The 25,458-nt window shown below is 41.8% G+C and overlaps 1 protein-coding gene across 1 annotated transcript; it reads right to left on the bottom strand.

Moving 5' to 3' along the window:
- Window positions 1-2,130: 2,130 nt before the first annotated feature.
- On the bottom strand, window positions 2,131-20,556 carry LOC106608828 (extracellular tyrosine-protein kinase PKDCC). Its single transcript, XM_014207030.3, has 7 exons — window positions 19,790-20,556; window positions 18,827-18,943; window positions 6,921-7,192; window positions 6,387-6,466; window positions 3,910-4,017; window positions 3,149-3,325; window positions 2,131-2,835 (listed from the first exon to the last, which is right to left on the bottom strand). Exons 1-7 carry the CDS (start codon window positions 20,375-20,377, stop codon window positions 2,729-2,731), a joined length of 1,449 nt encoding a protein of 482 aa, XP_014062505.3. The 5' UTR covers window positions 20,378-20,556; the 3' UTR covers window positions 2,131-2,728.
- Window positions 20,557-25,458: the final 4,902 nt, after the last annotated feature.

Raw genomic sequence — 25,458 nt, 5'->3', positions numbered from 1 at the left:
TGGAACGTTGGTTTTCCTAGATATGGCTCCTCTATTGTGATCACTACATCCTATGGATTTGGATACTGCTTTAAAGCAAATATCTGCAGCGTCAGTAAAAAATGTGATCAATAAATGTTGATGATTTAATTCCTGTGCTGTTTGTAACTTCTCTGGTAGGTTGACTGACAACCTGATCCAGGTTGCAGGCACTGGTTACAGTTTGAAGGTTTTTCCTTAGTGGGCAGTTTGATGATAGCCAGTCAATATTTAAATCACCCAGAAAATATATTTCTCTGTTGATATCACATACATTATCAAGCATTTCACACATATTATCCAGATACTGACTGTTAGCACTTGGTGGTCTATAGCAGCTTCCCACCAGAATGGGCTTTAGGTGAGGCCATATTACTTCAACAGTATTTAACATTAGATCGCCTCTAAGCTTCACAAGAATGTGGTTCTGAATATTGACCGCAACACCGCCTCCGATGGCATTTCTGTATTTACAGTAGATGTTAAAACCATGTATTGCTACCACTGCATCATCAAAGGTATTATCTAAGTGAGTTTCAGAGTCAGAATATGAATGTAATCTGTTACAAGCAATTATTGACGTCATGGACCTTGTTTCTTAGGCTACATATGTGAATATGGGCTATTTTTAGCACTTTTCTGGGTTGCTTGATTGTTTTTAATGCTTTACTGGGAAGCTTATCAGAGGTAGACTTACTCATGTTATTTACATTGGAGCTGATAGTGCAGGGTGAGCTGCATAAAGTGGTCTTCCTACTAGGGCACACCGCCTCAGTGCTAACAGTGTAACTGGGGTTTATAGGCTCATGTTTACTGCTTACAATAGCTGTAGGATAAACAGATGTATTCGGTGCAATTAGGGGTACATAAATTAAATTATTTACATTGTGTTTTCCAGTGCCCCTAAGATCATGTACATTTGATGCAGTATTATGATGACTCATTGTCACAATGGTAGGGATTGACTGAGCTGGTCTTGGATCATTTACCAGGCATTATTTCAACGCAACCTTGAAATGCGTGGACAGATTCCAGGAGCCAAGATGATTCGGATGGACTCCGTCATTCCTGTAGAGTATCTTCTGTTTCCAGAAGGTGTCAAAGTTATCAATAAAAGTGACTCCAGCAGAGCGCTGGTAGTCTTTTAGACAGATGTGTAATGCCAGCAGTCTGCTGAATTGTTCACACCCGCGGCCCAATGATGATACAGGACCTGATATGATTGGGCATTTTTTGGAGTCTTTTAATGCTAAAATCAGTTCTTTAAAATCCATTTTCAAATGTATATCCAGTACTACTTGAAAGCTCAGTCCAGAAAGCAGTTTACATTTATATTTTAATAATTTAGCAGATGCTCTTATCGAGAGTGACTTACAGTAGTGAGTTTATACATTTTCATACTTTTTTCGTACTGGTCCCCCGTGGGAATCGAACCCACAACCCCTGGCGTTGTAAACTCCATGCTCTACCAACAATCACACGCAGTGATCCAGTCAGTCATTGAATTAGTATTTTCTCCCCAATGCCTTATCATGCCAACCAGTTCTAACCTAGACAGTAGGGGACCAGGGACCATGAGACACTCCCGTAGCCCTCCATAACCTGCTTCTACCAGGCCAACCCCCAGGCCGATCTTGGCTCATCTCTGGCTCTGCATACCTGCATTCAATACCTCCTCCTCTCAATGGAACTCACGGGAGCTCTCCCAAACAGGGAAGATGGTTGGTCCCATTCGTGTGCGAACAAGAGATTTACTTTGAATTGTTCTCAGGGCTCCTTAGTATTATGGACCTGTTCCATGAGAAAGGGCCTGAAAACAAGGAGCATTTACATGTAAGCCCTATAATGACCTGGCAAGTTGGCACGCATTCCCTGGGCTTTGTGCAAACTTGGCGGAGCACAATATGTCGTGGGATCTGCCCCCGTTGAAGTGGGTAACAGATTGAGAGGAGAGGGTGCCGAAAGGAATGCATACACATGCCAACACATTAGTGTGAAGTGTGATTGGCTGGTTGGAGAAGAGACGGGATCAATTCCTCCAAAACACAATATATCAAAGCACTTACAATATTACAAATTAAAACAAGCATATTAAAAGTTCAGAACAGCAAGTAATCATTGAACAGAATCTCTTTCATTGAAAAAAAGTTACAGGTTCACACCCACAAGGTGTACAAAATAAAACACAAACAATGCAATGATAATTCCATTTTAGCATCACATATGGTCTTTGATTTGAATGCCAAGTTAAGTTAACTTGGCATTCAAATCAAAGACCATTACGAGGGAACGAAATGGTTGTGATCATCTAGGCCGACTGCTGTGATAGATATATATATATATATATCTATCTATGCTTGTTACCATTCGCTGCCCTCGACGCACAAACCTGTATTCCTACGGTAAGCCACAGGGCGCATTATCATCAAAGTGTATTTGTATAAGAGTTTGTTTCACCCCCCCCCCCCCCCCCCCCAGAGAGGGGCTTGGAGTCTTACCATTGGCTCCATGTAGCCTCGCAAACACAACACACAAGGCAGAGGTGGGAACAGAGAGGGCACAATTTCTTCATAATTATACCTGAAGGGAAAATCTGGCAGCCAGATCAAACGAGTCACTGAGAAAAAGCCCTATAAAATATATCACATTAATTTATTTTCTTCAAAAACAACCTCCCCCCCCATTTTCCCAACTCCCGTTGTCTCACTCCTTATACCGTAGTTCCCGGTGAGGCTTTGGTCTTTTTCAAATACACCTCCGAGTTCACATCTGGAACCAGATAGCTGAAACCGCTTCGGAATGAGGCAAGGAGCCGGCCTGCAGACAAGCAAAGATAAAGAAATGAGAAAAAAGCTAAGTTCTTCTTCAATGAAAGTAAATCTGAACTGGATCTTGATATCAGGTTTAAAGTAGTCAGCATTAAGGGGATTCAACGTGAATGATTTACGCATTTTAATGACAACAAGGAGTTTCCAAATTGATATAATTTTGATCTGTAAAAATGTGACTTTAAAAGGTGAAATTAGGCATTTTACATCGTTGACTTCCCAAAGCATCATTTTCCAATTCCACCCCTGATGACAACCACGGTTCAGTCAAAGTCTCAAGGGTGACAATGAGTGACACTAACCTGTCCACGTCCTCTGGTTGTTCAGGCTGAAGCTAGTGCACTGAGGATGGGAGTTACAGATGAAGGCCGCCTCCTTGGCGCTGTGCACCGACAGCATGCAGCCTTGGTGGTTGTACGAGGGCCAGCATCTGGATTCCATATTTCCAGAGGTGCTGATGCCTCTCATGACTGCATAATCTAATGGGGGGAGGGGGGGGGGGGAGAAGAAACACCAGAGTCTTTCAGAGACGTTGTGGGGGCCCCAATCAGTAGAACAAATCATCTGGAAAAAAAGGGGAGACATTAGGTTTATCTGTTTTTTAGGTCTTGGACAATGAATCTCCTCTGTATATCCTCAGTCTATGGAGTTCCAAAATTGAACTTGATGCTAAATCAACAGAGACCATTCATAAGACCTCTAGGCCCAGGAATCCATTTAGCCTATAACTGAACACAGGTACTGGACAGTTACAGTTTCATTAAAGAACTCATTAGCCAGAACCTAGCTGCTTGCAGTGTTAATACATGACAACACTGTTTGTCTAAAACATTACTTAATATTTCCAGGCTCAGTCCGCTCAGTCTACTTTCCAGGTTTACGATGATTACTATTCACAATGCAGCTGCATAACCCAGTGCTGGAACATGGAAATATCACTGCAGGATCTAAGCCAGTCGTTTTAGTTCTTAATATTTCATAGAGTGAAGGGCTGGAGGGGAGGGGTCTGGAGCACTGTAAAAGCCATTTAGACCAGAGGCTGTAGTAAGACATAGCACATTACCTCTGATTAATGATGGAGGCATGTTGTCCAGGTGAATGCCGGACTTGTACAGATGGAGCACGTCTTCAAAGGCTTCCAATGTGTCATCCACGTCACCTTTCATCTCTCCTGGAGAAACACAGGTCAGCACAGGAAAGGCATGAGGGGAAACACCACTGGGATTAGTCATATGCTTGGTTATATGTGAACAAAACTACTTTCCCACACAAATGTGAACAAAGAGTTTTTCCCTGGTCAGGCAGGCCCATGAGGTCGGTCAAAACACCTGGCCCTACTGTAGTTAGGGCTGTGGCGATCATGAAATGTTGTCAGCTGGTGATTGTCAAGCTAATAACTGCCAGTCTCACGGTAATTGACCGTTAATTAACAAACATGTTTAGCATCTCCTGGCTTCCACACATAGCCTACAAGCCACTGATAGAGACCTTTGGAACATCTACATTTAAAAAGGTCTAATAAATCAATGTAATATAGCCTACACCGTCACATTAAATCCATTATTTATTTTAGACAGGTCTAAAGAAACATGATATGAAGAAAATGTAGTCCATTTCAGAATAACATATGTTAGGCCCTGATCTGGCTATGCCACATGGCTGTGGCATACACTAGTTCACTTAGCAGACAAGATTTGGTTAGAATTCCATGTCATTATCTCATAGTATGAAGAATACAATTGAACAAAGCTGAATAAAATAGAAAGGATATATTCTCCAAATGAATTCCGAGGAAGCGCACACATGCGGCTATTCTGTGTTGAGCGGTTAACAAAGGAACAGGTTCTTCTATGTGCTTAATTTTGAGTTATTTATGCAACTTTAGTTGTGATACAAATGTTGGGCTACATGTTTAGATTTTTATTACATTCTAAGGCTGCATGAAAGGCATGAGCTCTGCTTAGTTTTTTTTGCGCAGGCTGTATACACTTCATCAGTCTCTCATTCACAATTTGGCAAACATTGATAATATTTTCACTAGGCCTCGAATTCCCAGCGTTTTGTGGCCAAAGTGGCCGTTATGCCCTTGGGCTGAATATAATAATTATATTTAGGGGTAGGCCGTCATTGTAAATAAGAATTTGTTCTTAATTAACTGACTTGCCTACAGTAGTTAAATAAAGGTTAAATAAATAAAATAAAAAACAATTCCCTTCTCCTGGGTGCCAATCACGGTGCTCCAAAGAACTTCTCACTGACATGGCTCACTCAGATATCTCAATTCTTATTAGCCAATGCCTGTCACGTGATTGGGTCCTTCTCACAGGCATCTCAGCACTGAAGTAGACTCCAAGCGAAGACAGACACATCGGGGACTCAACTGCGCGCGTCCCTCATTGAATTCCGAAGCGCATATTGAATATGTTAGAAGAACTATCCACATTTACTTTCGTCAACCAACAAGATGAATAGGCCTAACATAGAGCAAAAGCACTGGCCTATGTCAATCTACTCTCCCACAAGTACAAATGTTGACCTAATCTATTGGTCTGAGAGAGAAATATTCCAAACTTAGTCTAGGACAGTTGTGGGATAGGATAGATCCCAAATTAATACAACCACTCGCATCCAAAAAAACATTTAAAAGCAATGAGGCTGATGCAACAGATCAGAACGTTTAGCTTAAAATGTTGATAAACTATTAGGCTATTTGTTCACATTATAAGTGCAGCAATGCGCACATGGCAGTAGGCTATAAGCAAGAATGATCCAAAATGCAATCAATTAGTGGGAAAACACTGTTCTCAAAAGTGACCGCAAATGTGATTACGCATGCAATGCTTTATTATAAACGGGCATTTGTATGGTGAAAATTATCTTCCCCAAATTTACGACTCACGTGCTGCTTATGTATGCCGGTTAGGCTTTACACCTGTTGTAAAGCGGATTAATGTGCTTCATTTTAAGACGTTATTTGGCCATAAAAATCCCATCAAAGTGCAGGGCCTACAGTTTTAGGGAAAAACTCTGGGCTCTAACATATGAAAAGGCCATATTATGTCTTTCCAGATGTATAATAGTAATGGCGGGTCATGTTCAGTAGCGCTGGGAATTGCAAGGGACCTCACAATACGATATTATTTGGATACTTAGGTGCCGATAAGATATGTATTGCGATTCTCATAATTCTATAGGTATTGCGATTCTATACTGTGATTTTATTTGCGATTCGATGTTCCAAACACATTGCTCACCATATGTCTGCTGCAGAGGGACAAGAGAGAGCCATGAGAAAACTAGTTTTGATCAGTCATGGAAATAAATGTTTGGAAAGCAAACTGGCTCCCTATTTAAAAAGAAGATGGGGAACGAGCTATGAAGGAAAAATACTAGTTTGTGCAGGTACAGCCAACCAGCGCAAAAATAATACTGCGATATTGACAAAACAATGCGATACGTCATATCATCAAAAATAATATCCCGATACGTAACTGTATCGAGCCCACCCATCACTAATGTTCAGTCTACTCCAGTCCTCACCCGTTGAGTTCATGATGTGATCCACCAGATGTCTCAGAGAAGCTGGGGCTTGGTGAGGCAACAGGTAGGTGAAGAAATACCTGGGGAGGGGGAAAAGAAACACTTCTCATTCAGACAAGTCCCATCACATATGTCGCGCAATGTGGACTCATCACAACAAACGTGCAGTAAACCTGTCAGGATCATTAGTGAATACATATAGTCTTCAAAATGGAACAAAGCGAGGTCTGATCTAACTAAACCAACAAAGAGTGGGACTATAATGCAACATAACACCTACCTTACCAATGGTGCTTGTTTTTTACTAAGGGGCTGGTTTCCTGGACTTAGATTAAGCCTATAACTGAATTTAAATTCACTTTCAATGAAGATTCTCCATTGAGCTCTTTATTACTGTAGGATAAGCTTTAACTTCATCTGGGTCTGAGAAACTAGCAATGAAATGACTACATCTCACCAATCTTGCAAAACACTATAAAATATAGTTTTTACCGGTGTTAAGCTTAGCAATGGGAGTGCAGCTAGCTGTATTACCTGTAGGCGTTGTAGAGATTCCTCATCTCATTAAGGCCCTCACATACTCCCTGGGCCGAGCAGGGCTGGCTGAAGTTGCGGAGGGGGAACTGTAAGACACAGTCCTGGTCCGTCTGACAGGTGGGCTCTGTCACACTAGCATCGTCTAGGTCTGTTAGTTTCAGCTCCCCAGACACCATGACGAACTGACGGGGTTGGAAGTCCAACAGAGCCACGGAGCCCAGAGGGGAGTGGGAGAGGAAGTGGAGGAGCCTCACCAAGCCCAAACAAACCTGAGGTAAAATATGTGCAGGTTTGATGATGTTGTTGAATTTATGGTTGTCATGGTCTACTCTGTTGTTCATTGACATGTATGTCATGTACATCGTAATTCATGATGATGATTTCATCATATGTGATAGTATTGTTTAGACTGTCAGCTGTGGTATGTAAAAAATGTGTGCAAGAAAATACTAACGTCTAACATCTTACTAATACAGTGTTGTTACAAGTGCAATTACAGGGTTAGAGGTTTAAGAGCAGTAAGGGAAAGGGGGATACCTAGTCAGCTGTACAACTGAATGCATTCAACTGAAATGTGTCTTCTACATTTGAATCAGAGAGGTGCGGGGGGCTGCCATAATCGACGTCCACGTCTTCGTCACCCGGGGAATATTGGGTTAACTGCCTTGCTCAGTGGCAGAAAGACACATTTTTACATTGTTAGCTAGGGGATTCGATCCAGCAACCTTTCGGTTACTGGCCCAACGCTCTAACCACTAGGTTACCTGCCGCCCCCATAACCCGTCCAGTTTCATGAATGTCTCTCAGTGCAGCACTATAAAAAGAAGAGTTGGGACTCTTCACCATGTGTTTGATCACACGGACTGGGAAATGTTCCGGGTCGCCTCTAGGGATAGTACACTAACTCGGTGTCTAAGTTCATCAGGAAGTGCATAGAGGATGTTGTTCCTACTGTGACAATTATAACTTATCTAAACCAAAAACCTGTGAAAGATGGCAGCATTCTCGCAAAAATGAATGTGTGAACCACCGCATTTAACCATGGCAAGAGGACTGGGAACATAGACGTGTAGAAAAAAGACCAGCTATGACCTCCGTAAGGCAATCAAAGAGGCAAAACGACAGTACAGGAACAAAGTGGAGTTGCAATTAAATGTCTCAGACACGAGAGATTGTGGCAGGGACTCCAGACAATCACGGTTTATAAAGAGAAAGCCAGCCACATCGGGAACACTAATGCCTCACTCCTGGACAAGCTAAACACCTTTTCCCACTTGAGGAAAACAACACCGAGCTGCCGACGTGGGCCCCCGCCATTCACGAGGACTGTGTACTCCCGATCTCCAGACGAGGACTGCGTGCTCCCAATGGCTGATGTAATTAAGACATTCAAGCATGTTAACCCTCACAAGGCTGTCGGCCCAGACGGCATCCCAACATGGGTCCACAGACCAGCTGGCTGGAGTGTTTACAGACATATTCAATCTCTCACTATACCAGTCTGTTGTCCCCACTTGCTCCATCATTGGGGCCTCCCGAGTGGCGCAGCAGTCTAAGGCACTGCATCACAGTGCTTGAGGCATCACTACAGAACCGGGTTCGATCCCGGGCTGTGTCGCAGCCAGCAGCGACCGGGAGACCCATGAGGCGGCGCACAATTGGCCCAGCGTCGTCCGGGTTAGGCGAGGGTTTGGCCGGCCGGGATGTCTTTGTCCCATCGCTCTCTAGCAACTCTTGTGGCGGACAAGGTGCATGCACGCTGACACTGTCGCCAGTTGTACGGTGTTTCCTCCGACACGTTGGTGCGGCTGGCTTCCGGGTTAAGCGAGCAGTGTGTCAAGAACTAGTGCGGCTTGGCAGGCTCGTTTTTCGGAGGACGCAGGGCTCTCGACCTTCGCCTCTCCCGAGTCCGTACGGGAGTTGTAGCGATGGGACAATACTGTAACTACCAATTGGATTTCAAGAAAAAGGGGTAAAAAGTAAAATATATATATATATATATATATATATATATATATATATAGTTGAAGTCGGAAGTTAACCTACACCTTAGCCAAATACATTTAAACTCAGTTTCACAATTTCTGACATTTAATCCTAGTACAAATGCCCTGTCTTAGGCTAGATAGGATCACAACTATTTTAAGAATGTGAAATGTCAGAATGATAGTAGAGAGTGATTTATTTCAGCTTTTATTTCTTTCATCACATTCCCAGTGGGTCAGAAGTTTACATACACTCAATTAGTATTTGGTAGCATTGCCTTTAAATTGTTTAACTTGGGTCAAACGTTTTGGGTAGCCTTCCACAAGCTTCCCACAATAAGTTGGGTGGATTTTGGCTCATTCCTCCTGACAGAGCTGGTGTAAACTGAGTCAGGTTTGTAGGCCTCCTTGTTCGCACATGTTTTTTCAGTTCTGCCCACAAATTTTCTATAGTATTGAGTTCAGGGCTTTGTGATGGCCACTCCAATACCTTGACTTTGTTGTCCTTAAGCCATTTTGCCACAACTTTGGAAGTATGCTTTGGGTCATTGTCCATTTGGAAGACCCATTTGCTGCCAAGCTTTAACTTCCTGACTGATGTCTTGAGATGTTGCTTAAATTATGTGGATATATTGTCCTCCCTCATGATGCCATCTATTTTGTGAAGCGCACCAGTCCCTCCTGCAGCAAAGCACCCTCAAAACATGATGCTGCCACCCCGTGCTTCACAGTTGGGATGATGTTCTTTGGCTTGCAAGCCTCCCCCTTTTTCCTCCAAACATAACAATGGTCATTATGGCCAAACAGTTCTATTTTTGTTTCATCAGACAAAAGGACATTTCTCCAAAACGTACGATCTTTGTCCCCATGTGTAGTTGCGAACAGTAGTCTGGCTTTCTTATGGCGGTTTTGGAGCAGTGGCTCCTTCCTTGCTGAGCGGCCTTTCAGGTTATGTCGATATAGGACTCGTTTTACTATGGATATAGATAATTCTGTACCGGTTTCCTCCAGCATCTTCACAAGGTCCTTTGCTGTTGTTCTGGGATTGATTTGCACGTTTTGCACCAAAGTACGTTCATCTCTAGGAGACAGAACGCATCTCCGTCCTGAGCGGTATGACGGCTGACTGGTCTCATGGTGTTTATACTTGCGTACTTTTGTTTGTACAGTTGAACGTGGTACCTTCAGGCGTTCGTAAATTGCTCCCAAGGATGAACCAGATTTGTGGAGGTCTACAATTTATTTTTCTGAGGTCTTTGCTGATTTCTTTGACTTTCCCATGATGTCAAGCAAAGAGGCACTGAGGTTGAAGGTAGGCCTTGAAATACATCCACAGGTACACCTCCAATTGACTCAAATGATGTCAATTAGCCTATCAGAAGCTTCGAAAGCCATGACATCATTTACTGGAATTTTCCAAGCTGTTTAAAGGCACAGTCAACTTAGTGTATGTAAACTTCTGACCCACTGGAATTGTGATACAGTGAATTATAAGTGAAATAATCTGTCTGTAAACAATTGTTGGAAAAATGACTTGTGTCATGCACAAAGTAGATGTCCTAACCTACTTGCTAAAACTATAGTTTGTTAACAAGAAATTTGTGAAGTGGTTGAGAAACTAGTTTTAATGACTCCAACCTAAAAGTATGTAAACTTCTGACTTCAACTGTATATATAAATAAAAAGTAAAAAGATATTGCTGTTCATCGACTACAAATCAGCCTTCTTATTACCCTCCAAGCTTTTTTTATTTTAAATTGAACCTTTATTTAACTAGGCAAATCAGTTAAGAACCGATTCTTATTTGCAATGATGGCATACACCGGCCAAACCCGGACAACGCTGGGCTAATTGTGCGCCGTCCTATGGGACTCCCAATCACGGCCGGTTATGATACAGCCTGTATTCGAACCAGGATGTCTCTAGTGACACCTCTAGCACTGAGATGCAGTGCCTTAGACCGCTGTGCCACTCGGGAGCTCCAGATTAAGCTCAGGGGTTTGGGTCTGAACACCTCCCTGTGCAACTAAGTCCTAGACTTTCTTGACACGATGACCCCAGGTGTTGAAGGTAGGCAACAAAACCTTTGCCATGCTGATCCTCAACACGGGGGCCCCACAGGAGTTCGTGCTCAGCCCCCTCCTGTACTCTCTGTTCACCTATAACTGTGTGGTTACGCACATTTACAACTCAATCAACTAGTTTGCTGACGACACAACAGTGGTAGGCCTGATTACTAACAATAACGAGACAGCCTACAGACAGGAGGTGAGAGCCCTGGTAGCGCGATACGCGGAAAATAGCCTCTCCCTCAACGTCAACAAAACAAAGGAGCTGATGGTGGACGACAGGAGACAGCAGAGAGAGCACGCCCCCATCCACATTGATGGGGCCGCTGTGGAGAAGGTTAAAAACTTCACTGAGTACCTGAAATGGTACCCCCACACCGATACTGTGGTGAAGAAGGCAAACAGTGCATCTTCAACCTAAAAAGGCTGAAGAAATTCATCTTGGCCCCTAAGACCCTCACAAGCACTCTGTCGGGCTGTATCACTGCCTGGTATGGCAACTGCACTGCCCGCAACCACAGGGCTCTCCAGATAGTGGTTTGGTCAGCCCAACACGTCACCGGGAGCACACTGCCTGCCCTACAGGATATCTACAGTGCATTCGGAAAGTGTTCAGACCCCTTTACTTTACAACATTTTGTTAGGTTACAGCCTTATTCTAAAATGGATTTTTTTTTAAATCCCTCATCAATCTACACACATTACCTCATAATGACAAGCAAAAATAGGTCTTTAGGTTTTTTGGCAAATGTATTTGAAATAAAAATAAACTGAAATATCACATTTACATAAATATTCAGAACCTTTACTCAGTACTTTGTTAAAGCACATTTGGCAGCGATTACAGCCTTGAGTCTTCTTGGGTATGACGCTACAAGCTTGGCACACCTGTATTTGGGGAGTTTCTCCCATTTTTCTCTGCGGGTCCTCTCGAGCTCTGTCAAGTTGAATGCAGGTCTTCAAGGTTTGTCAAGTGCATCCTGTTTCTATAACCAATGGAAACAGGATGCACCTGAGCTCAAGTTCGAGTCTCATTGCAAAGGGTATGAATACTTATGTAAATAAGGTATTTGTTGTTCATATTTAATACATGCTAAAATTTCTAAAAACCAGTTTTTGCTTTGTCAATATGGGGTATTATGTGTAGATTGATGAGGAATACAATTAATTTAATCCATTTTAGAATAAGGCTGTAAGGTAACAAAATGTGGAAAAAGTCAAGGGGTCTGAATACTTTCTGAAGGCACTGTAGTATTATTTACATTCAAGTCGAGGCAGTCGGTCACATATTTATATTCTGGACTCTGATATTGCTCGTTCTGATGTTTTTTAATATCTTATCTTTTTTCTTTCTTTTTTTCTTGAGATTATTTGTGTATTAGTATTGTACTGTTAGACATTTACTGAAACACAAGCATTTTGCTACACTTGCTTTGACATCTGCTAATCTGTGTGTGTGCGAGAACACACACAGGAGAGAAGCCTTACTCCTGCTCTGATTGTGTAAAATGCTTCACAACATCAACTGACCTAAAAGTTCACCAGAGAACACACACAGGAGAGAAGCCTTACTCCTGCTTTGACTGTGGAAAGAGTTTCTCTCGACTGGCCCAGTTAAAAAGACACCAAGATAATCATAAAGGAGAGAAGCATTATCACTGATCTGACTGTAGATTTTGTTTTTTATCAACAGCTGAGCTAAAAGGGTCATCAGAGAACACACAGAGGAGAGAAGCCTTACTTCTTCTCTTAATGTGGCAAGAGTTTCTCCCGATTGGGAAATGTAAAAACACACCAACGGATACACACTTGAGAGAAGCCTTACAGATTGGTGTCTTTTTAAATGGCCCAATGTATGCATAAAGGAGGGAAGTCTCATCAGTTTTCTCAGACCAGCTAAGATTAGTCACTCCACTTAATTCTCGTCTTATAAAATAATTGGCAACTTTGAATTGGATCAAATGAAGAAAGCGTAGAACACTCTTGTAATCCTATTGTTTCTCACTGTGAGAACCGTGCTGAAAAAAGGGAGCATTCTAGAATGTTAGTCTCTCTTCTCTTTACTGATCAGTGTGCACCTTGTTGATATTGAGATCTTGGATTTGCAATTATGGTTGAATATCCTCTGTGAGGCGTCTCGCAATGGAGTCTGATGGCTGACTGGATGGTACTGCTTCCCTCTGCAGTTTTCTGTGGGAATGAGCTTGTATACACAACATATACTGAGTGTACAAAACATTAAGGACACCTGCTCTTTCCATAACATAGACTGTTTCTGTACAGCACTTTGTGACATCGGCTGATGTAAAAAGGGCTTTATAAATACATTTGATGATGATGATGATAATCTGTGTATGCGACAAATAAGCTTTGAGGGAGCAGGCACATCACCATTACTGTTACTCATTTCTCACCTTCATGGATCCCCAAATTAGTACCCCTGATGACTCTTCACCATGTATTCTAATGAGCTGATACTGTACTTGCAAACAGGAACACTTCTGGACGTATACGCATGCACATCCATGCACGTTCTCTCACACACACAAAACGCACACACACAGACAATCAGTGTCACCCACACACAATCAGTGTCACCCACACACAATCAGTGTCACCCACACACAATCAGTGTCACACACAGACAATCAGTGTCACACACAGACAATCAGTGTCACCCACACACAATCAGTGTCACCCACACACAATCAGTGTCACACACAGACAATCAGTGTCACACACAGACAATCAGTGTCACACACAGACACACACACAGACAATCAGTATCACGCACAGACAATCAGTGTCACACACAGACAATCAGTGTCACACACAGACAATCAGTGTCACACACAGACACACACACACACACACACACAGACATATATGGGACACTACGCACACTAGAAAATAGTAGAGGGCTTAAGGCGTGAGAGAGGAGGCTGACATTCAAGATCCCCCTGAGCACCGACATCTGTCCTTCAGCGTATTTTATCAGGCCCAGTTGGAATGAAGATGGGTACTGGGTTAATCCACTCCAGGCTAAGAGTGTCATTTTCCCAGCAGCAGCTCTCTCACGACTTCCGCTGAAGTTGGTGCCTCTCCTTGTTCGGGCGGCGGTCGACGTCACCGGGCTTTCTAGCCGCCACCGATCTACGTTTCATTGTCCATTTGTTTTGTCTTTATTGTCTTTACACACCTGGTTTCCATTACATTATTATTTATTCCCTATTTAACCCTCTGGTTCCCACATGGTTTTGTGTGTGTTTGTTCGTTGTTAAGTGTTCGCTATTTCTGTGAGCTGGAGTATTTTCCCTGCGTGGAATTATTTTGTTGGTTTATTCGAGTAAAGTACATTTTTACTCAGTTCTGTCTCCTGCGCCTGACTCCGTCCTACCCGCTGCACATTGACACTTGACAAGCTCCCTCTCCAACCCCCTATCATCCACCCCAGGTATGCCCCAGTGGGAGCCAGGGGACGGGCTGTTCCTGATTAGCACTTTCTCCAGGGATGTGGAGGAGGAGTGCAGGAGAGAGAGAGAGAGAGAGAGAGAGATTGAGTGTGTCTGTGTTTGAGAGACAGCAAGAGAGAGAGAGAGCAGAGAGAGCGAAGTGAGAAAGAGAGCAGAGTGAGAGAGAAAAGAGAGCGAGGCAGAGAGAGAGCCCCAGCCAAGGAAGGCCTACAGCAGCACCTAGATCTTCTGCACAGATTCTGTCAGACCTGGGCCCTGACAGTAAATCTCAGTAAGAGAAAAATAATGGTGTTCCAAAAAAAGTCCAGTTGCCTGGACCACAAATACAAATTCCATCTAGACACCGTTGCCCTAGAGCACACAAAAAAACGATACATACCTTGGCCTAAACATCAGCGCCACAGGTAACTTCCATAAAGCCGTGAACGATCTGAGAGACAAGGTAAGAAGGGCCTTCTACATCATCAAAAGGAACATCAAATTCGACATACCAATTAGGATCTGGCAAAAAATACTTCAATCAGTTATAGAACTATTACCCTTTATGGTTGTGAGGTCTGGGGTCCGCTCACCAACAAAGAATTCACAAAATAGGACAAACATCAAATTGAGACTATGCATGCAGATTTATACAAATATATCCTCCTCGTACAACGTAAAACACCAAATAATGCATGCAGAGCAGAACTAGGCCGATACACGCTAATGATCAAAATCCAGAAAAGAGCTGATAAATTCTACAACCACCTAAAAGGAAGCAATTCCCAAACCCATCACCTACAGATAGGGGATCTTCTCCAGGTTCATCTAAGAAAGCTGGTCGTGGTGCTCTGTTAACAAACAGAGCACCAGGACAGCAACACAATTAGACCCAACCAAATCATGAGAAAACAAAAAGATAATACTTGACATTGGAATGAATTCACAAAAAAACTGAGCAAACTAGAATGCTATTTGGCCCTAAACAGAGAGTACATAGAGGCAGAATACCTGACCACTGTGACTGACTCAAAATTAAGGAAAGCTATGACTATCTACAGACTCAGTGAGCATAGTCTTGTAATTGAGAAAGGCCGCCGGAGGCAGACCTGGCTCTCAAGAGAAGACAGGCTATGTGCACTGCCCACAAAATGAGGTGGGAACTGAGATGCACTTCCTAACCTCCTGCCAAATGTATGACCATATACAAGACACTTATTTCTCTCAGATTACACAGACCCACAAAGAATAATAAAACATATCACATTTTGATAAACTCCCATATTTATGGGTGAAATACCAGTGTCCCATCACAGCAGCAAGATTTGTGACCTGTTGCCTCAAGAAAAGGGCCACTAATGAAGAACAAACACCATCGTAAATATAACCCATATTAATTTTTATTTATTTTCCCTTTTGTACTTGAACTATTTGCACATTGTTACAACAACGTACAGTGCATTATGAAAGTATTCCGACCCCTTGACTTTTTCCACATTGTTACATTACAGCCTTATTTCTACAATTGATTAAATTGTTTTTTACCCTCAATCTACACACACTACCCCATAATGACAAAGCAAAAACAGGTTTTATGAAATCTTTGCAAATGTATTTAAAAAAAAAACGGAAATATCACATTTACATATGTATTCAAACCCTTTACTCAGTACTTTGTTCAAGCACCTTTGACAGTGATTACGGCCTTGAGTCTTGCGTATGACGCTACAATCTTGGCACACGTTTGGAGAGTTTTTCCCATTCCTCTCTGCAGATCCTCTCAAGCTCTGTCAGGTTTGACAGGGAGTGTTGCTGCATAGCTATTTTCAGATCTCTCCAGAGATGTTCGATCGGGTTCAAGTCCGGCATCTGGCTGGGCTACTCAAGGATATTCAGGGACTTGACCCGAAGTCACTCCTGCGTTGTCTTGGCTGTGTGCTTAGGGTTGTTGTCCTGTTGGAAGGTGAACCTTCACCCCAGTCTGAAGTCCTGAGCACTCTGGAGTAGGTCTTCATCAAGGATCTCACTGTACTTTGCTTCATTCATCTTTCCCTCGATCCTGACTAGTCTCCCAGTCCCTGCTGCTGAAAAACCTCCCCACAGAATGATGCTGCCACCACCATGCTTCACTGTAGGAATGGTGTCAGGTTTCCTCCAGATGTGACGCTTGGCATTCAGGTCAAAGATTTCAAACTTGGTTCATCAGAACAGAGAATATTGTTTCTCATGATCTGAGAGTCCGTTAGGTGCCTTTTGGCAAAATCTATGTGGGCTGTCATGTCTTTTACTGAGGAGTGGCTTCTGTCTGGCCACTCTACCATAAAGGCCTGATTGGTGGTACTGCAGAGATGGTTGTCCTTCTATAAGGTTTTCCCATCTCCTCTGTGGAGATGGGAGTAGAATGACCATTGGGTTCTTGGTCACCTCTCTGACCAAGGCCCTTCTTCCCTGACTCCTCAGTTTGGCCAAGCGGCCAGCTCTAGGAAGAGTGTTGGTGGTTCCAAACTTCTTCCATTTAAGAATGATGGAGGCCACTGTGTACTTGGGGACCTTCAATGCTGCAAACATTTTTTGGTACCCTTCCCCAGATCTGTGCCTCGACATAATCCTGTCTCGGAGCTCTACTGACAATTCCTTCGACCTCATGGCTTGGTTTTTGCACTGTCAACAGTGGGACCTTATAAATAGACGGGTGTGTGCCTTTCCAAATCATTTCTGAATACTTATGTAAATAAGGATAATATATATATTTGCAAAAATGTCTAAAAACCTGTTTTCGCTTTGTCATCATGAAGTATTGTGTGTAGATTGATGATTTACAAAATAATACATTTCAGAATAAGGCTGTAACGTAACAAAATGTGGAAAAAGTCAAGGGGCCTGAATACTTTCCGAATGCACTGTATATAATATGTATACAGCCATAATATGACATTTGAAATATCTCTATTCCTTTGGAAATTCTGTGAATGTAATGTTTACTATTCATTTTTTATTGTTTATTTCACTTTTGTTTATAATCTATTTCACTTGCTTTGGCAATGTAAGCATATACAGCTGAAGTCAGATGTTTACATACACTTAAGTTGGAGACATTAAAACTCATTTTTCAACCACTTTTGTTCTTGTTAACAAACTATAGTTTTGGCAAGTTGGTTAGGACATTTACTTTGTGCATGACACAAGTCATTTTTCCAACAATTGTTTACAGACAGATTATTTAATTTATAATTAATTCACTGTATCACAATTCCAGTGGGTCAGAACTTTACATACACTAAGTTGATTGTCCCTTTAAACAGCTTGGAAAATTCCAGAAAGTGATGTCATGGCTTTAGAAGCTTCTGATAGGCTAATTGACATAATTTTAGTCAATTGGAGGTGTACCTGTGGATGTATTTCAAGGCCTACCTTCAAACTCAGTGCCTCTTTGCTTGACATCATGCGAAAATCAAAAGAAAACAGCCCGAGACACGAGAAGAAAATGTGTAGAAAAAAAAGCCAAACTACGGTTTGCAACAAAGATCGTACTTTTTGGAGAAATGTCCTCTGGTCTGATAAAACAAAAATAGAACTGTTTGGCCATAATGACCATCGTTATGTTCGGAGGAAAAAAAAGGGGGGGGGGGGGGGGCTTGCAAGCTGAAGACACCATCCCAACCGTGAAGCACGGGGGTGGCAGCATCATGTTGTGGGGGTGCTTTACTGCAGGAGAGACTGGTGCACTTCACAAAATAGATGGCATCATCAGGATGGAAAATTATGTGGATATATTGCAGCAACATCTCAAGACATCAGTCAGGAAGTTAAAGCTTGGTCGCAAATGGGTCTTCCAAATAGACAATGACCCCAAACAAACTTCCAAAATTTGTGGCACAAAGCCCTGACCTCAATCTCATAGAAAAGTTGTGGGCAGAACTGAAAAAGCGTGTGCGAGCAAAGGAGGCCAACAAACCTGACTCAGTGACACCAGCTCTGTCAGGAGGAATGGGCCAAAATTCCCCCAACTTATTGTGGGAAGCTTGTGGAAGGCTACCTAAAAGGTTTGAAACAAGTTAAACAATTTAAAGGCAATGCTACCAAATACTAATTGAGTGTATGTAAACTTCTGACCCACTGGGAATGTGATGAAAGAAATAAAAGCTGAAATAAATGATTCTCTAATATTTTTCTGACGTTTCACATTCTTAAAATAAAGTGGTGATCCTAACTGACCTAAGACAGGGAATTTTTATTAGGATTAAATGTCAGGAATTGTGAAAAACTGAGTTTAAATGTATTTGGCTAAGGTGTATGTAAACTTCTGACTTCAACTGTATTTCCCATGCCAATAAAGCCCTTTGAATTGAGAGAGAGCGCGAGAGAGAAGAGAGGCTAGTGCCTAGTGTTCTTCGTACCCGAAAGCGTTCCTCCCAGGGGCTCTGTAGTAGCTGGATCATCTGCAGTGGGATGCCCTGCTCCAAGATGGCTGTGATACCACCTGCCCCTTTACTGTCCTCACAGTGGCCTCTGAGCTGCAGGGGGGAAATAGGTTATACTGCACCATCAGGAGAGAATTATGAGAAAGTAGCATAACTGTTTCAACACGGTCTCAGGACAAACCAGTAAAATGTGCTCTATTTGGTCTGTTACGGTGAATAGGTAACTGTTTTATTTTATTTATTTAACCTTTATTTAACTAGGCAAGTCAGTTAAGAACACATTTATTTACAATGAAGGCCTACACCGGCCAAACCCGAACAACGCTGGGCCAATTGTGCGCCGCCCTATGGGTCACCCAATCACGGCTTGTTGTGATACAGCCTGGATTTCGAACCAGGGTGTCTGCAGTGACGCCTCAAGCACTGAGATGTAGCGACCACTCGGGAGCAAAGTGTGTTCATCAAGGTAGTCATCACAGTAGCCTACAACTACAGTTACGACCACTTACAATCTATTTAATCAATCCATTACAGTCTAATTTGCAACTTGACTTGGTGAATTTTTAGAGCAATGGGCAGAGTAGCCAACAGAGGGACACTGTATCTCCTACAGCTGCTGATGCAGAACTGAGACCCAAGTTCAGGAGAAGTTCAAGAGGAAATACATGGGAAGGTCGATTGAGGCTTTTCATCCAATTTACACATGCAGCAGAGCATAATAGACACAGAGAACGGGATAGCTCTTTAAAATAGGCAACTAAGTCACACTGATGGGCTGAAAGTTTCTAGTTTTCTAACACTGTAGGTCATGTTTTTTTTAAGGTAGGGCTATGTTGTTTGTGTAAGCCTCTGATACCTTAGTCTATGGAGATCAATAAAGTTATATTCTATTCCTTAGGCAATTTATGTATTTATTCAATGAATCCCCTTTTCACGTACCTTGATGATGTTTGGATGTTGCAGTCTCTGCAGCAAAACTATTTCTTTTTTCAGTTTGAAAGACAGGAGCTTGTGACAGCCCAAGGGATCTTTAAAATCCGCGAGACATCTGCCCATGTCAGTTCCTTTGTCGTACACAGTCTTCAACGCGACAGAATGTCCCTCCGATAGCACCACTTTGAGCACTATTTTGGTATAACCCGAACCAAGGATATCCACAGCTTTCATATCAGCAAGCTGTTCACAGCCAATATGATCCTTATTCGTTCTAATAGATTCAATGGAAACTTCACTCTCATTCTCCAAACTAATATCCAATGTATTACTTTCAAATGATTGATGTTGAGCAAAATGTACGGATTCATCCAACAACCTCTCTACCCCAGAATAGATGAGGAAAGGGAGGATTTCCTTGCGTCTTTCTTTGAGTTCATGAACTAACGCGTTACGCTCCATAACAAAATCCTGCTGAAGAGTTCCATTTGAAAATATTACTTTATGAACTCTGAGGTGCCAACTGTTCATAAAAAATGTTAAAGAAAAGACCAGAAAATATAAAAGTGCCGCGGCGCAAAGAGGGCTGCGCATTGTGGACAGGTCTTTCACGGGTTGTAGGAAAACACACTAAAAGCTTTCAAATCAAATCGGATAAATGATCTATTTTGTGGTCGTGGTTAGAGAGAAAGCAAGGTTGAGCTCATTGTGTTTACCTCTTGAGGCACGCCCACCAGAGGCGTGTCTTCCCGTAAAAGCACGTGAGTTAGCTGATGCAGTGTTTTCACAAGTAAAATCAGGGATGGGCAACTGTTGGCCTGCGGGCAGCATAACACCCTCAGATCAATTCCCCCCAACCCTCAATCGGGGTGTCAATTTACTGTTGCAAATTATAATAGTAGAATACACAAGGTGCAATTTCGATATTTGGTTGTGCATCAGGAGTTTTTATCGTGTTGTGTAAAAGTTATTGATAGTTAGTCAATGAGCCATGTCAGCAATTTGTATTTATTTATTGCTAAATTCATTTATCATGATCGAATTACCGGCTGGTGGTCCCCCATTGATTTTGTTAAATCAGTCTCACTCAGATATCACATTAAAAACTGCAAACATTTCTCTCTGCCCAATGGCAAAACATTTTTTGAATTGGTGGGGGCCCACACCCTCATCAAAGTTGTTCATCCCTGGTTAAATTGTTTTATGTATTTTTTTAACATTTATTTAACCTTTATTTAACTAGGCAAGTCAGTTAAGATCCAACTCTTATTTACAATGCCGGCCTACATGCCAAACCCGGACGACGCTGGGCCAATTGTGCGCCGCCCTATGGGACTCCCAATCACTGCCGCATGTGATACAGCCTAGATGCATAAGCCTAATTCAAGAATTACAGGAAATATACTGCTCAAAAAATAAAGGTAACACTTAAACAACACATCCTAGATCTGAATGAAAGAAATAATCTTATTAAATACTTTTTTCTTTACATAGTTGAAAGTGCTGACAACAAAATCACACAAAAATAATCAATGGAAATCCAATTTATCAACCCATGGAGGTCTGGATTTGGAGTCACACTCAAAATTAAAGTGGAAAACCACACTACAGGCTGATCCAACTTTGATGTAATGTCCTTAAAACAAATCAAAATGAGGCTCAGTAGTGTGTGTGGCCTCCACGTGCCTGTATGACCTCCCTTGTCAATCAGTGTTGCTTCCTAAGTGGACAGTTTGATTTCACAGAAGTGTGATTGACTTGGAGTTACATTGTGTTGTTTAAGTGTTTCCTTTATTTTTTTGAGCAGTGTATATATATTTTTTTACAGAATATTCAAGTTCATATTCTTCCTAAACATTTAAAACTTTGTCACTCTGTAGACTTTCCACACACACATGTGCATTTAGCAGAGACACTCTTATCCAGAGACACTCTTATCCAGAGACACTCTTATCCAGAGACACTCTTATCCAGAGACACTCTTATCCAGAGACACTCTTATCCAGAGACACTCTTATCCAGAGACACTCTTATCCAGAGACACTCTTATCCAGAGACACTATCCAGAGACACTCTTATCCAGAGACACTCTTATCCAGAGTGACTTACAGTACTGCATTCATCTTTAAGATAGCTAGGTGAGACAATAACATAACACAATCGTAGCAAGTTTATTTTCCATCACCAATGTAGTTATTAGCAAAGTTAGTGCTAGTAGGAAAAGAAAATTGCATGGTTTAATTTTACCAGTAGTGATTAGTAGTCTATCAGTAGGACTACCCAGTATAGTGACTAGTAGTCTATCAGTAGGACTACCCAGTAGTGACTAGTAGTCTATCAGTCTGACTACCCAGTATAGTGACTAGTAGTCTATCAGTAGGCCTACCCAGTATAGTGACTAGTAGTCTATCAGTAGTCCTACCCAGTATAGTGACTAGTAGTCTATCAGTAGTCCTACCCAGTATAGTGACTAGTAGTCTATCAGTAGGCCTACCCAGTAGTGACTAGTAGTCTATCAGTCGGACTACCCAGTATAGTGACTAGTAGTCTATCAGTAGGACTACCCAGTATAGTGACTAGTAGTCTATCAGTAGGGACTACCCAGTATAGTGACTAGTAGTCTATCAGTAGGACTACCCAGTATAGTGACTAGTAGTCTATCAGTAGGACTACCCAGTATAGTGACTAGTAGTCTATCAGTAGCACTACCCAGTATAGTGACTAGTAGTCTATCAGTAGGACTACCCAGTATAGTGACTAGTAGTCTATCAGTAGGACTACCCAGTAGTGACTAGTAGTCTATCAGTCTGACTACCTAGTATAGTGACTAGTAGTCTATCAGTAGGACTACCCAGTAGTGACTAGTAGTCTATCAGTCTGACTACCCAGTATAGTGACTAGTAGTCTATCAGTAGGACTACCCAGTATAGTGACTAGTAGTCTATCAGTCTGACTACCCAGTATAGTGACTAGTAGTCTATCAGTAGGACTACCCAGTATAGTGACTAGTAGTCTATCAGTAGGTCTACCCAGTATAGTGACTAGTAGTCTATCAGTAGGACTACCCAGTATAGTGACTAGTAGTCTATCAGTAGGACTACCCAGTATAGTGACTAGTAGTCTATCAGTAGGACTACCCAGTATAGTGACTAGTAGTCTATCAGTAGGACTACCCAGTATAGTGACTAGTAGTCTATCAGTAAGTCTACCCAGTAGTGACTAGTAGTCTATCAGTAGTCCTACCCAGTATAGTGACTAGTAGTCTATCAGTAGGACTACCCAGTATAGTGACTAGTAGTCTATCAGTAGACCTAGCCAGTATAGTGACTAGTAGTCTATCAGTAGGACTACCCAGTATAGTGACTAGTAGTCTATCAGTAGGCCTACCCAGTATAGTGACTAGTAGTCTATCAGTAGGCCTACCCAGTGGTGACTAGTAGTCTATCAGTAGGCCTACCCAGTATAGTGACTAGTAGTCTATCAGTAGGACTACCCAGTATAGTGACTAGTAGTCTATCAGTAGTCCTACCCAGTATAGTGACTAGTGGTCTAAGTGTAATATATCTCATACAGGTGGGATTCACTTGGCATGTTATTAAATTAATTAATTTGGAAAAGAGATTAGGAGAGTCTAGACCCTTCAAATTCTAATCTGGAGCTTGACGTCAGTTCCATTGCTTTTCATTCTTTCCCTGTAATTCAGGGACTGATTTACAACTAGGACACCAGGTGGGTGCAATTAATGATCAGGTAGAAGAGAAAACCAGCAGTACTTCAGAGCTCCAGGGTGGGATTTGAATACCTCTGGTCTAGACTGAAAATACCTTCGCATACACGTTACATTGAAAATAACAGTTTGATGATTGTCAGTCTAAACTGAAAAAGGTCAAATGAGATTTTGTAATAACTTTTTTTTTTTTTTACATATTAAAATCAACATGCTATTTCATTGTGAGATAAGATAGGTAAACATTTTCATGCAGATGGATGGAGTAACCATAGCAACACACCTTCCTAGTCTGTTTTTAGATGCCTTTTTTTTTTAAATGGCACCATGCACAGTATTCATCAGCAAAATGTCATTATCTTCTTACGGGTACAAGGGCAGAGAAACAATAGCTAGCCAACTGCCAGTGCCAGGGAAAATGAAGTGGAACTATACTTGGATGAAAGCCCTGCAGTTCTGCTTGCAATTACTTGAACTAACTATAGGTCTAATGGTATTAAAAATGGAACAGTTGAATTATTAACCATTACTTTCTATCCTAGACTGAAGGTCAGATGTGACGATTCATTGTGAAATATTGTTCACAGTTCACACTTCCCTTGCTGAAATATACAATATATATATATATATATATATACACAATATATACATACAATATATGTTCCCTGTGGATCAGTTGGTAGAGCATGGTGTTTGCAATGCCAGGGTTGTGAGTTCGATTCCCATGGGGGGGCCAGTACAAAAAAATAATAATGCATGAAATGAAATGTATGCATTTACTACTGTAAGTCGCTCTGGATAGGAGCGTCTGCTAAATGACTAAAATGTAAATATACCTTGTTGCTCATTTGGGAACAATCATCACAATTCTCATAGCATGCCTTTTAATACTCCTGGCCCTTTATCTTCCTATCTCGTGTTCATAAGCAACATCTTGCCTTTGGGAACCTCTTGTATCCCTTATTAGGGAAATCTTTCCGCTCCGTCTTGAGCTGTATCCAGGACATAAATAAACCATTTTCGCTCGCATCACTACTCACTGAGAAGAAATCTGCCACAGGAAATTACCATGGGTGTCGTTTCAGGTCCAACCTTAATCCAGAGTAGACAAAGCTATAGGCGGGCTGAGGATGTAACGGCATTAGCCTCAACGCTTCATGATCAACCCTCACAGCTTATTTACAGACTGAATGTACTGTAGCTACAGTACAACATTGTCTTACAATATAGATACTAAACCCAGTGTTTAATCTGTCATGTGAAAATCCAATGGCAATGGGCAGATTGAAGCTCATTCTGAGTACTGTGCATCTGTAGGCCTACTTAAGTATCTTGTCATATAGACTACTCATACTTGCATAGATTTATCTTAAGAGCGAAATGCCATGTTTCAAATGTTATTAAGTCAATAACCTCGGAATTTCTTTGGAGCTAATTGACTGTTTCTCGAAAGAAAAGACTGTTTGGAACATGTACATCTAAATGTGAGCTACATCAATGGGTTCTTGACATAATATGCTACTCGGTAGGCATATTTAAAATGTTAGTCAAAATTATAATCCCTAGCTAACAAAAAAGAAATGGTTTCTCTAGAAAAGGAACTGCTTGCTTGGATCATCTAAATCAAATGTTTTGACACAGACAAGTTGTTGATAAAGGATGATTTCAGACTGTGTCTCTGTGTTGCAGAATACGTTGGTATTTTCAACCAATTTTTCCAATGGTTGCCCCTGAGTGTAAAAAAAAACACCATTGATCTTTCCTCCAGCCTACACTAATGGGATCATTGATGACGACGAGGTGTCTGCATTATGATTCATATGTAGACACAAACCAGCTGGCGTGCCACTGATCCTTCACCAGAGGAGCCTGCATGATGTCTTTATGAAGAGTAACCGAAGGAGGAGCAGACTCGCTCCCTCTCAGGTCCCAGGTGCCTTTTCTGTCT

The sequence above is a fragment of the Salmo salar genome, chromosome 01 (genome assembly GCF_965601325.2).
Source record: "Salmo salar chromosome 01, fSalSal1, whole genome shotgun sequence".
NCBI lineage: Eukaryota > Metazoa > Chordata > Actinopteri > Salmoniformes > Salmonidae > Salmo > Salmo salar.
Note: the sequence above shows the minus strand (reverse complement) of the source record. Positions and strands in the feature narration are given on the sequence as shown.